The 13359-nt window shown below is 37.3% G+C and overlaps 1 protein-coding gene across 3 annotated transcripts in view; it reads left to right on the forward strand.

Annotated features, from left to right (window-relative positions):
• Nucleotides 1-13359, forward strand: part of SNAP23 (synaptosome associated protein 23) — a 55408-nt gene that overhangs the window by 22727 nt on the left and 19322 nt on the right. For all 3 annotated transcript variants that reach the window (XM_021009295.2, XM_021009294.2, XM_021009297.2), the window contains one exon: nucleotides 12907-12999. In XM_021009295.2, the coding sequence (XP_020864954.1) occupies nucleotides 12943-12999 (57 nt within the window). In that variant the 5' untranslated portion in view covers nucleotides 12907-12942. The remainder of the gene's footprint in view (nucleotides 1-12906; nucleotides 13000-13359) is intronic.

The following is a 13359-nucleotide window of genomic DNA, read 5'->3' on the forward strand; positions in this document are numbered from 1 at the left end:
CTCTCTCTCTCTCTCTCTCTCTCTCTCTCTCTCTCTCTCTCTCTCTCTCTCTCTCTCTCTTTTTCATATTTCTCCCCATCTGCTGGCCTGCTCAGTATCCCTGAACATGACTTGTGTTTTCATGGCCTCTTACATTTTTCTCACACTTGTTTCCTATGGCCTAGAATGTCTTTCCTCCCTTTTACACGTACCCTTGGTCACATCCCTTTAATCTCCAATATTCAGTCTGTCTCTATCTACGGTGTCCCTTCTTACTGCCTTCAAACATGCCCAATCTCTCCCATCCTTAAAAAACCCAACAACCTTCACTAGATTCTGCCAGTTCCTCGGACAGTCGTCTTATATTTCTCTTTATTTTCTCAGACAAATTTCTAAAAAAAAGCAGTCTTTACTCATTGCCTCCATTTGCTGTCCTTATTCATTACTCAGCCCCTTCAGGTCTGGATTTTGACTTCATCACTCAACTGAAACTTATGCCAAAGTTACCAGTGATCTTCTGATTGCCAAGTCTGATGGTCTTTTCTAAGTACGTATAGTTCTTGACCGCTCTGCTATATTTGACTACCTTCTTCTCTGGGATCATCTTTCTTTCCTCTTAGAGTTTTTATGATACTTATCTCCTGGTTTTCCTTCCGACTCTTTGAATTGCTCCTTCTCAGACTCCTTTTCTTGCTCATCATCCAATAACAACAACAATAATAATGATAGTAATTTGATATTTATATAGCACGTGCCATGTGCCAGGCACTGTGCTAAGTGCTTTGTACAATTACTATCGCATTTGATCCTCACAACAAACCTTATGATATAGGTGCAAACAGATTGAGTGACTTACCCAGGGTCATGCAGCTAATGAGTGTCTGGGGCCAGATTTGAACTCAGTTCTTTCTGACTTCAGGCCCAAAACTCTATCCACTGTGCCACCTAGATGCCTCATTCAAATCATGGATGCTGCTCCTTAACTGTGGGTGTTCCCTAACTCTCTGTCTTGGGCCCTCTTTTTTTCTCTATATACTCTCTTGGTGACCTCATCAGTTCCCTTAGATTCCATTATTATCTCAGTGCATATGATCTGTTTACTGGATGATCCATATGGCAGATGATCTGTTTATCCAGATCTACTTACCCAGCTGAGGTTTCTTTCCTGAGCTCAAGTTCCACATTGTCAGTTTCCTTTTGGACTTTTTGAACCAAATATTACGTAAGCATCTCAAAATCAACTTGTCCCAAACAGAATCCATTATCTTTCCCCCCCAGAGCTACCTATCGTTCACACTGTCCATATTTTTTTAACACTTTTTTTTTATTAGTGAGGCAATTGGGGTTCAGTGACTTGCCCAGAGTCACACAGCTAGGAAGTGTTATGTGTCTGAGGCCGGATTTGAATTCAGGTCCTCCTGACTCCAGGACCCCTGCTCTATCCACTGCATCATCTAGCTGTGCCCAAAAGGCAGCATGCCAAGGCATGGTGGTGATGTTCTGAGAATGAGAGATGTCTGGTCTGGACTCTTCCCTAAAATGGAGGTTCTGTTTTTGTAATCTTTCTTGAGGCAATCAAAGTTAAGTGACTTGTTCAGGGTTCCAGGGTCTCACAGCTGGTAAGAGCCTGAGGCTGGATTTGAACTCAGGTTCTCTTGACTTCACGGTTGGTGCTCTATCCATTGTACCACCTAGCCATCTACTCTCCATATTTTTGAGAGTACCACTATTTTCCAAGTTCTGAACCTCAGCATTAGTCTTGATTCCTCATTCTCACCCCATGTGTCAATCATTTGCCACATCTTAACCATTTCTAACCCTGCAACATCTCTCCCTTCTGACCCTTTTTCTGTACTGACTCCCATGGCCACTACTTTAGTTCAGATCCTTGTTACCTCTTACTTAGGCTATTTTAATAACCTTCTAATTGGTCTCCCTGCCTTTTCTCTTCCAACTTCAGTCCATCCTGCCACCCAGCTGCCAAAGCAGTTTTCTTCAAATTTAGATTTGACCTTGTTAACTCCTCTGCTCAGTCTGTTGCCTCCAGCGCCAAATGCAAATGCTCTTGTTTGTCTTTTAAAGCCAGACATTCTGGCCCCATCCTCCCTGTCCAGCCTTATTACACATTACTCCACAGTAGTTCAACCAAACTGATTTTCCTGTTCATTACAAATGATACTTCACTCTCATGCTGTCCATCCTCACCTCTACCTCTAGGAATCCCTGATTACTAATCTTCAAGACAGTTCAAGCACCACCTTCTTCTCCATGACACCTTTTGTGGTCCTTCTAGCTGCTAGTGCTTTCCACCCACTATGTGTATGTGTTTTGTATATGTGAATGTTGCTCTCCCATGTTAGAATGTAAGTTCTTTGAGGACAGGGCCTGTTTTGACATTTATTTGTATCCCCTAGTATAGTTCTGGGCACATAGGAAGCATTTAATAAATGCTTGTTGACTGATTGTATCCATTCCTTGTTTATCTTGTCTGTGATGCTTCTTTTGGAATTATTTTATGCAAAGATTTCCCCCTTCATTCAGTACTTTCTCTTCATTTATTTGTCCTGACTTTTTGATGTTTTTATAATGAAAAATCATCTACTTAACTTTTTTGATGTTTCTCTCTCCTGGCTGGCTGCGAATTTTCTCTAGAACTATATGTGTGAAAGATACCTCTCCCTGTTCTCTAGTGTGTATGTATGTGGGGTGGGGTGGGGTGACTTTTTATGTTAGGGTCACTTTTCTGTTTTGGAGCATTTGTTGGTATAAAACTAATGTCTTCTCAACTACTTTCCAGTTTTTTTTTTTAGCAGTTCTTGATAAAGGAGTGTTCCCCAATTGTTTTGGAATACTGAACCACTTTATTTTCTAGTTTTTGCCTATCTAATCTTGTCTACTGATCCACTTTTCTGTTTTTTTAATTAGTGCTAATTAGTTTTGTTGGATAATGCTGGTTAATTAAATTGAATTGTTAGTGATAAACCCTTTTTGTTCCAGTGTTTTTTCATTATTTTTATTGAGATTCTTGATTTTTTTTCAAAAACTTTTATTTAATCTTGTTTTCATAGAGTAACTTCTTAGTAGTTTGCTGTGGTATTAAATCTTTTCAGTGGCACTAAATTAATTTAGGTAGTACCATATTTTTTGTTACGTTGGTACAGCCTAGAGATAAACAATGAATATTTCTCTAATTACTTAATAAGTCTATATTTCTGAAAAGTTTGTGGTTGTATTTAAGTGTCTCTCTGTGTAGTTTCTGTGAGTTTTTTGGAATTGACTTATATCATTGCATTGCCTCAGGATCTTTTTCTTGTCTTACTGTTATAGTTAGTATTTATAAAACAACATGAAATAATAGTGGGGACACTGGACATCCTTGCTTTACCTTTTCGTTATTGAGAAAGCTTCAGGAAATCTTAGGTTCAAAGTGTCACTTTTGATACTAGGCCACTAGACCATTGTGATCCACGGATGAGTCATTTCACATTTCTGGCCTCAGGCATTTGTCTTAATCTTGAATTTTTAAAAAGTGGAGAACAAAATGTATTTAGATAGGATTTCTGTTATCAGGGAGCTTGGTTTGTATATTGAAGTTGATCAGTATGTATGTCTTATCATAGAGCCTTGACCAGCATGAAAATAGCCCAGTTTTATGGGTTTATATAATTCCCAAATACTTTAATATTTAAATTTAGCCTCATAGATAAGTCCTAAATATTTTTGGAGCTACACAGATTAACATTGTTGCTATCAGTGCACCAAATTAGCATTGCTACTATCCATTGCTGTCTTAATTTTGCTTTCTTTTTTGTGCTTCTGCTCCCCATATAGAGTAAGAACGAATGTTGTTCTAATCCTTTTTGGATAGACATTACTTCCTTAAGAAAATCTAAGAAAGCTAATAGTGAAGGGAAGAAAGAGCAAAGGTTATTAATAAATTTCAAAACTTCTTTAAGGGCAATTGGGTAACTGTACAGATGTTATTACATAGCAACCTCATATTTCAGAGAATCTGTGATCTCATTTTTGTAGGTGCTTACATGGGTATTTCCTCTGGTTGTGCTGCTTGTCGCCTCTCTCTGCCTTATTGTCTCGTGAGATTGTGATAGTGCCATAAGATCATAGATGCTGATCCGACGGGGAGCTCGGAAGTCAATTAGTCCTGTCCCTTAATTTTTTAGATGAGGAAACTGAAGCCCAGAGTGATAAGGAATCTTGTCTAAGGTCACACATGTGTTAAGGGTGTGATACCTCTAGTTCTAATGCTTTCTCCATTGTACCATCCGCTTCTTTCATCAGCTGACGTCGAGGATCTATCCTACATACTGGTGTCATTCCTTGGATTATTCACTGTTTCATGGATACCATCCTAATGTCTGGGCTTTCCATCTGTCACACTTTGTTGTTGCTATGTCATTAACTATGTTTTTGCTGATTCACACCGTATTTGATGCTTCTTTTACGCCTCTTTTTGCACGTACATCGTTGCTCTTAATATGTTTCTTCCTCTCAGTACCCACCATGTGCCTGTCTGTTGTTTCTCTTTGGTTCATCTGCAGTTTTAATTATTTGTAGATCATAGCATTCCATAGTTTATAGTCATATAGCATCATACCTCCCATTTGTAATGTTTCCATTTGAAACATTGGAGTTTGAATAGATTAAAATGGGTTTTTTGATGAACACTTATTTGCATTAGAACAGGGCCTGTGAGCATTTTTTTTAAAATATCTTGATAACTGCCTTCAATGTAGTTGGTTTCCTTTGTAATCCAATGCATTTTATTTTATGCATTTAAAGACATTCTGAAAAGGGGTCCATAGACTTTACAAAACTGCCACATGGGTCAGTGACACCACAGAAAAGGTTAGAAATCCCTGTATTAGAGTTTACATCTCTCAAAATGATACCTTTTAACTATAAGATCCTCAAAGTAGTTGTGAACTAGAAATCCTTTCATTATTGAAAAAAAAGATTAAGTGGTTAGTATCCCTTCTCAAAGGTTTTTAGCAGGTCATTCATTACATGTATCTTAAAGTATAAGCTCCTTGAGGTCACAAGTTGTTTTTTCTTTGTGTTCCTAATTCATAGCATAGTGCCTGGTAACTGATAGGTATTTAGTGTTTGCTATGCTGTTGCTGAAGAATGTAACAAAAATCTAGACAAAGTTTATCAATTTCAAACAAATGTTAAAGTTTAACAGTGTCAAATGGGTCCCTTTAATTTTCTCATTCTGAACTTTTTTTTTTTTACTTTAGCAAACTAAGTAAGGAACGAAAAACAGTATTAAATGTAGAAACCCTGGGTGGTGTTTTGATTGATGCTGTTTCAAAATTTATCTTATATTTTACCCTCAAGGAGCTCTTTTAAGACTATAAGTCACAGAGAAGATAACCAATATACACAGTAAAGGAAGTTCTTCCCTGGAAACTCCCTGTGTCAGTGAAATAAAAGATCCTCTCAAAATGAAATAAAACAAAATGAAAATTTTAGATTTTTAAAAAAGTTGACTCTACTTCAGTTTTGGTGCTTCTTTTTCTAGTCCTTATTTGAGGGAACCAGAAATGGTCTTATAAATATCTTAAGAATCAAAAGTAAATTTGAAAAAAGAATAAAACCACATGCCTCTTGCATCATCTTATTTTTGATATTTCCTTGATCAGTTTTTCTTAGTTGGGTGCTACCTTTCAGTCATTTAATTTGGGTCATTTTCTCTTTGGAAAAATGGAAATAGAAGTGAGGCCTAGAGAAATCAAATAGCTCAATTGGAGTCCCTTGATGGGAGGTTTGCTTAGAAATTAAAAGCCTAAGCTTCTTCTGAGCCAGGAGATTGTTTTGTGATAAACAGAGGAAGGCATCATGCTGCAGTGGGAAAGAGCGTTGGTTCTGAAGTCAGAGGATCTGGGCTCCCTTCTTCTCATACCTGGATAATCTCTGACAAGTCACTTAAGCTCTCTGGGCTTCAGTGTTCTAAACTATAAAATGAGGGGGTTGGATTAGATGTCCTAGGAGAGGTTCCTTCTAACTCTGCGTCTACTGCCTTGCATATATAGTGGATGGGAAGGCTCCCCTTTAAGATTTCCTCGGCAAGATTAATTCCTTATAGAGGCAAACTCTTTGTTAACAAGGTTAACATGAATGGCGCCTCTGTCAGGGTACTGATGATGTACTGTCCTAGTGGGTATTATAGTCATGGAGGCCTGGCACATGGTAGGTTCTTATTCTCTTCCCTTCTTTCTCACTTCCTTCTCTCCTCCCCTTTTCAATTGAAAGCTCTTTTGATTTAGATTTTTAATAATAACAATAATAATAATTACTAACATTTATAAAGCACTTACTAAGTACCAGGCACTATGCTAAGTTCTTTACAATTATTGTCTCGTTTGAGCCTCACAACAACTCTGGGAGGTAGGTGCTGTTATTATCCCCATTTTACAGATGATGTTGATGAAATAAGCAGAGGTTAAATGACTTGCCCAGGACCACATAGCTATTAAGTGCCTGGGGCAGGATTTGAACTTAAACACTCTGCCTCAGTCTTTGCAAGACTGGTAAATACATGCTTTTTTTTTTTTTAAAGGCGATTGGGGTTAAGTGACTTGCCCAGGGTCACTCAGCTAGTGTCAGATGTTTGGTCTGAGTCTGGATTTGAACTCAGGTCCTCCTGACTCCAAGGCCAGAGCTCTATCCACTGTGCCACCTAGCTGCCCCCAAATACATTCTTAGTAGCCCATGTTAGGTACACTTTATTTCTAGCCTCTCCACCCCTAGCCAGTAGTCATTCCTATATTTTAAGCTGTGGTCCAAAAATCCAAGTACCATACTTAGACACTTACTTTTTTTTTTTGGTCACCATCAGTATTCATTGGCATTTAATTTTTTTCCCCAATTGCTATGTAATTTTTAAAAATTTATTTTTTTCTAATTACATGCAAAGAGAAATTTTAACATTCATTTAAAAATTTTGAGTTCCAGATTTTCTCCCTCACTTCCCCCTCCTTAAGATGGCAGTTTAAAGGTTATATATGTGCAATTATGTAAAACATATTTGTATATTACTCATTTTGTAAAAGAAGAAACAGACCAAGAGGAAAAAACCCCCCACAAAAAACCACAAAGAAAGTGAAAATAGTATGCTTTGATTGGCATTCAGACTCTATCAGTTTTTTCTCTGGATGTGAATAACAGTTTTCCTCATGAGACCTTTGGAATTGTCTTGGATCATTGTATTGCTGGGAATAGCTAAGTCATTCATAGTTGATCATCATACAATGTTGCCGTTGCTGTGTACAGTGTTCTTCTGGTTCTGCTCACTTCACTTTGCCTCATTTCACGTAGGTCGGACATTGTCTTAATAACCATCTCATTAGCTCTTCTACTTTTTGAAGTATGAAATAATATGACCATGTCAGGAATAAGGCTTTGGGCAGAGAGAGAGCTTCAGTCAGTAGACATTTATTAAGTACCTACTCTGTTGTTTTCAGTTTCAGAAGTTGTTTTCAATTTACTTTCCTCTTTACCCTCAAGTCTACACTGGTGATGCTCTTTCTTATAGTCCTTCTGGTCACCGAGAAAATAAAGTGAAAAAATAAGGTCAGAAATCTGCCCATAAGTTTTGCTTGTACTACAGGGATTTTTTTCCTCAGGCTTACAGCTCTTGAGATCAAGTTTCGTCATACTTTCTGAACCCTCATCTCTAGCAGTATATTTATTTTATTGTATTTTTTTTTTTAGTGAGGCAGTTGGGGTTAAGTGACTTGCCCAGAGTCACACAGCTAGAAGTATTATGTGTCAGAGGCCGGATTTGAACTCAGGTCCTCTTGACTCCAGGGCTGGTGCTCTCTCTACCGTGCCACCTAGCTGCCCTGTCTCCAGCTGTATATTGCACAGCACTCATGTACATAGTTTATGATGTTGTTGGCATTCTAGACAAATCTGAACTAAAACCCACATTTTGATTGGTTTTAGACTTGTCTTAAGTATTTGATTTATACTATTTGGAGGGAGGAAGGGTTTTTGTTATTATTATTAATTACCAATCTAATATGAAGCCAGTTCCTAGCATCTAAGTTTTCTTGTTTTAGATTAAGTGTAGTAAGGAAACTGAATATGCCTTGCAGGTCTAAAAATACTATTGATTCTGAGTTTGGGGACTCTAAGTAGGACCTGTAGGATCCTACAGTGAAAAGAGTCAGTGTGATGAATAAAGTAACTTTTCTCAAGAAATTAAATTAAGCAACTGTGTCATGGCTGCCACAACACCAATATTTTTAGTGCGGTTATATTCAGTGCTGAAAACTATTCTATAACAGCTGGCTATTCTGAGCTTTTTTACATCCTTCCTTTGTAATTTCTCTTATTTGAGTCTCCAGAGGAAGAAATGGAGATTCTATTGTCTCTGATTCTGAAAGTTGTCTGAAACTAGTAGTGTCTGCCTAATTAGTAGCTTGTTAGGGAATTAAAAATTTTTTTTTTTTAATTTTTAGGCAGTTGGGGTTAAGTGTTCGGGAATTTTTGTCTGTGAGATTTACAAAAGACAACCACACTGTTGGTTGAATTAGGAAGGTTCTTTGTACTTCTTCCTTGACACTAAGCAGAAAATGAAGGAGAGGTGGTTTGGTCGAGTATCAGGAAGTGATCCCTAAATGTATTGCTCAGAAAGGAAACCACGGTTACCTGGTAGGTTGAGAACACCTCTGAGAGGACACTAAAGATAAATTTGGCTTCTGCAGTTTTGCCCAAGGTTGACAGTTACTGGTATTGTTTTGAGATATATAAAGTAAACAAAATTATAAACCGTACACTAATCATGTGAAGGATAATATTTTTCCTAAAGGTTCATGCTAATACTTTGTCAGGGCATGGGGTGACTGAGCTCTAAAAAACTCTGGCATTCTATTAATGTAAAAGGACAAGGGGAAGGAAAGATAACTATCAGGTCAATAGTTTGGAAGAAAATTCACACCTAATAAAGGGATAAAGGAGATAAAAAAACATCAAAATTGCTGATTCTGAATATGTGAAATTAAAAAGCATTTACCACACACAAAAAAAATCCTTGTGATGGGGAAACAAAGAGAAGCCATTGATGGAGGGGAAAACGTTTTTGTAGCAGATATGATTGACAGAGATTTGATAGCCAAGATTTACGAGAATATGATATAAATATATGAGACCGAGAGCCAATCTTGTATGGACAAGTGATCAGAGAATATAAGCAATTTTCCAAAACTTTAAAAAAAGAAATGTAAATGATCAATAAATACATAAAATGTTTCCAATGACTAATAATAGGAGAAAGACAAAGCAGAAGGTTTTGCTTCACACACATTGGATTGACAAAGATAAGACTGGTCAGCATTGGGAAAATATTGTGGGAAAATAGGCACAATAATTTATTACTGATAGAACTGTAGATTCCTCCAGCTGTTATGGAAAACAATATGAAACTGCTAGAAAAGGGACTGAATTGTTTATATTCTTTGATGAAGTGAAACTGCTATTGGGCATATACTCCAGGGAAAGAGAAAAAAGTCCCATGTATGTTAAAATATTCATAGTGGTACCTTCTGTGACTACAAAAAAACCGTATAATAATGTAGGTGCTAGTTCATTGGGGAAAGGCTAAACAAATTGTGATCTATGACTCTTTCCCTATATGTTGCCAAGGAGGTAAGCAGTGCCAGAAAACATGATATACACACAGTGACCACAGTTATGTAAAGATAACATTTAAAAGACCTCAGAATTCAGATCAATGCAGTGACTCCAGAGGACTGATAATGAAATATTCATCCTTTCTTTTGGAGGAATAGTGAGTTATAGGTGTGGAATGCTGCATATCCTGTCAGGCATGGTCATTGTATTGCCTTTTTTTATTCTTAATCCACTTTGTTACAAGAGAAGATTCTAAATGGTTTGAGGAGGGGACTGTTGGGAAACAGCTATATAAAAAGGCATCATTTTTTTTAAAAAATGGACTAGGACAAAAAGATGTTTTATAGCTAGCTAGCATTTTTTTTAAAACCAACTCCCCTTTTCTCTCTTTGAAAATAAAAGATAGAAAGAAACATTACACCTGCACTAGTGAGAAACCATGACATTCAGTTGCTGTTCTTGCTATTCAAGTTGAGGAATGGAGTGACCATCCTCCCCAGTCCTAGTTTTCAATATCCCTTAATCTCTTCAACTAAACTATATCTTATCTGGGACTAATGAAAATGTGTTTTATTTACTCTTGGAAAAAGAATTTTTTTGTAATTAAAAAAAATTTATTAATTTATTTTGATTTATCAACAATCACTTCCATATTCTTTTGAGTTGAAAAATTTTCTCCCCTTTCTTCCCCCCTCCCCAAGACGGCGCACAATCTGATATAGGCTTTACATTTATATTCCTATTAAACATATTTTCACATTAGTGAAGTTGTAAGTAAAAATTAAAATCCGTAGGAGGAACCATCAGAAAGATGAAACAAAACTCAACAGAAGGTAAAAATAAGTGATAGCGATTCGACTTCCATGGTTCTTTCTTTGGATGTGGACAGCATTTTCCATCCCGAGGCCTCTGGAGATGTCTTAGATCCTCGTAATTCTGAGAAGGGTTCAGTTTAACAGTCTTAGTCGTTGCGTAATGTGGCTGTTATTGTGTACAAAGTCCTCTTGGTTCTGATCACTTCATTCAGCGTCAGACCATATAAGTCTTTCCAAGTTTTTCTGAAGTCAGCCTGTTCATCATTTCTTATAGCACAGTGGTATTCCATTACATTCATATACCACGACTTGCTCAGCCATTCCCTAGTTGATGGGCATCCTCTCAATTTCTTGGAAAAAATTTAATAAACATTTTTAGAATGGGGGGGAAAACCTATGCCAGTGTGGATGGCCAGTTCTGGCAAGTTTTTAAAAAGCTAGAAAGTCTTCAAGTATTTCTGGTGTAAGGGTGGGGAACCTGCAGCCTCGAAGCACATGTGGCCCTTTAGGTCCTCAGGTGTGGCCCTTTGACTGAATTCAGACTTCACAGAACAAATCCCCTTAATAAAAGGGTTTTTTTCTGTAAAACTTGGACTCAGTCAAAAGGCCACACTGCACCCAAGGCCCTAGAAGGCCACATGTGGCCTTGAGGCTGCAGGTTCCTCGCCTCTGGTCTGGTGATTGCTATAAGTTTATTCTCCAAGTACCAGCCTGGCTGAGTTCATAGAAACTAGTAACCAGAATATTGTCCATAGTGTGGTGGATTTTCCTTTTTTAAGTGATTAGCCTTGACAATAGCCATATGAAATATATCGTTGGTGGTTGTTTGCTGTTCTTTGTATTTAAAGGTGCCAGAGTCTAGGTACTCTCTTGATCAGATCAGCTCCTTTCCCCAGCATTAACAGGCCCACAGAATTCAGCACCACCCTTAGCATGTCTAGCCTCCTGTCATATTTCTCTCTTCTATGTACTGTGTGCTGTAGTCAAAATGAACTGCTCCCTGTTCTCTACATACACCCTCCAATATCCTTCTTTTCTTTTGCTCTTACTCTTTTCTATATCTAATGCCTGCCCTTATCTTTTGAAACCCCACTCACATGTCACCCCCTCTTCCATGAAGTCTTTCCTGATCTTTTCCCCAGGACTTGCGTTTGTGTGTGTATGGCTGCATTCCAACGCACTTACTGTAACGTGCAGTATTCATCAGATAGATTTAGAGCTAGAAGGGACCCTGGAGATCATTGGGTCCAACTCCCTTGGCTGGCACTTGTTTGTGTCTTATCCTTCTATTATACTGTCAATTCCGTAATGGTAGGGAACATTTCTTACCTTCACTTTATGTCTCCCTTGCCCTTAATACAACGTTCTGCACTCTTAAAGGTGTTTGTTGATGCGTGAGCTTGTCTTGTAGGGAAATCTACCAGTGTTGAAAACCAGTTCCCATTTTAGGTACTGTGATCTGTAATTTCTAGTATTAACCTCTTCATGCAGTTTTCTTCTTATTTAATTTTTATTTTTTTTTCAATTACATGTAAACCAAAATTTTTAACATTCTTTTTAAAAAAACCTTTTAAGTTCCCTATTCTTTCCCTCCCTCCCTCCTCCTGGAGAAGGCAAGAAATTTGATATAGGTTAAACATGTGCAGTCATGCAAAACAGCTGTGCAATTTTCTAAGTGATTTGGCCAGGGCAAAGTAATTAGTATGTAACAGAGGTAGGACTTACACAGACCTTTCTTTCTTTGAGGTTAGAGCCCCAGATCAGGCTGCAGATTCAGCACAATAATGTTTGAATTTGGAATTTGAGTTGTAGAAATGGTCATACTTGAAAGGCTGCTAAAATCCTTTCTCACTTTGCCCCTCAATTTATAAAACTTTCTTTGGGCTTTTTTTCAACCTGAAGACTTCATTATAAACATAAGGATGTATTTTAAAAAGTCAAGTTAATGGGAGAGATTTTTTTCCCCTAATTACTTGTAAAAACAATTTTTAACATTCATTTAAAAAAATTTTGAGTTCCAAATTCTCTCCCTTTCTCCCCTCCCTGAGAAAGCAAGCAATTTGATAAAGGTTATACATGTACAGTTATACAAAGCATATTTCCATATTAGTCATGTTGTGAAAGAAAACACAGGAAAAAAAGTCCCAAGAAAAATAAAGTTTAAAAAAAAGTATGATTCAGTTGGCATTCAAACTCCATCAGTTCTTTCATTGGAGATGGAGAGCATTTTTCATCATGAGTCCTTAAGAATTATCTTAGATTATTTGTGTTTCTGAGAATAGCTAAATCCTTCACAGTTAATCATTGTACAGTATTGCTATTACTGTGTGCGGTGTTCTTCTGGTTCTGCTCACTTCATTTTGTATCAGTTCATATAAATCTTAATGATCTTTAAAGGTGAGAATAATACACTTTAACCCCTGAAACCTACTTTTTTTTTTAAACAATATCGCAGTTCCTGTTTCTCGCTTACCAAGAATTGTGATACATCATGGATGATCTGTCAGCAGAAGAAATTCAGCTAAGGGCTCAGCAGGTGACTGATGAGGTAAAACATTTTACTGAAAATCTTAATTCATTTCACATCTCTTGTATCTGTGTGTTGTATTCCTTTTCTCAGAGCTGAGGTAAGGAAAGATCAACTTAGCCATTTTGGCCAGCCTGGTCCTTTCATAATGTTTGTTGATTGATTAGGCCAATGAATGCATTTGGTATTGACTAATGATATGTTATTATTGCCTTGTCAGCTCGTTCCCTCAAAATACAAAAACAGCAATAAAAAAGTTAAAAGTAAATTCTAACACACTCTAGCCTAAACAGAGGACTAGAGATAATAGAGAGTCACCAAAAATTCGAGTAGGGAACTGACCATGGACAGACCTGTGCTTTAAGAAGATCACTTTGGCAG

This window comes from Phascolarctos cinereus, unplaced genomic scaffold (genome assembly GCF_003287225.1).
Source record: "Phascolarctos cinereus isolate Bilbo 61053 unplaced genomic scaffold, phaCin_HiC Scaffold_3;HRSCAF=262, whole genome shotgun sequence".
In the NCBI taxonomy this organism is placed as follows: Eukaryota; Metazoa; Chordata; class Mammalia; order Diprotodontia; family Phascolarctidae; genus Phascolarctos; species Phascolarctos cinereus.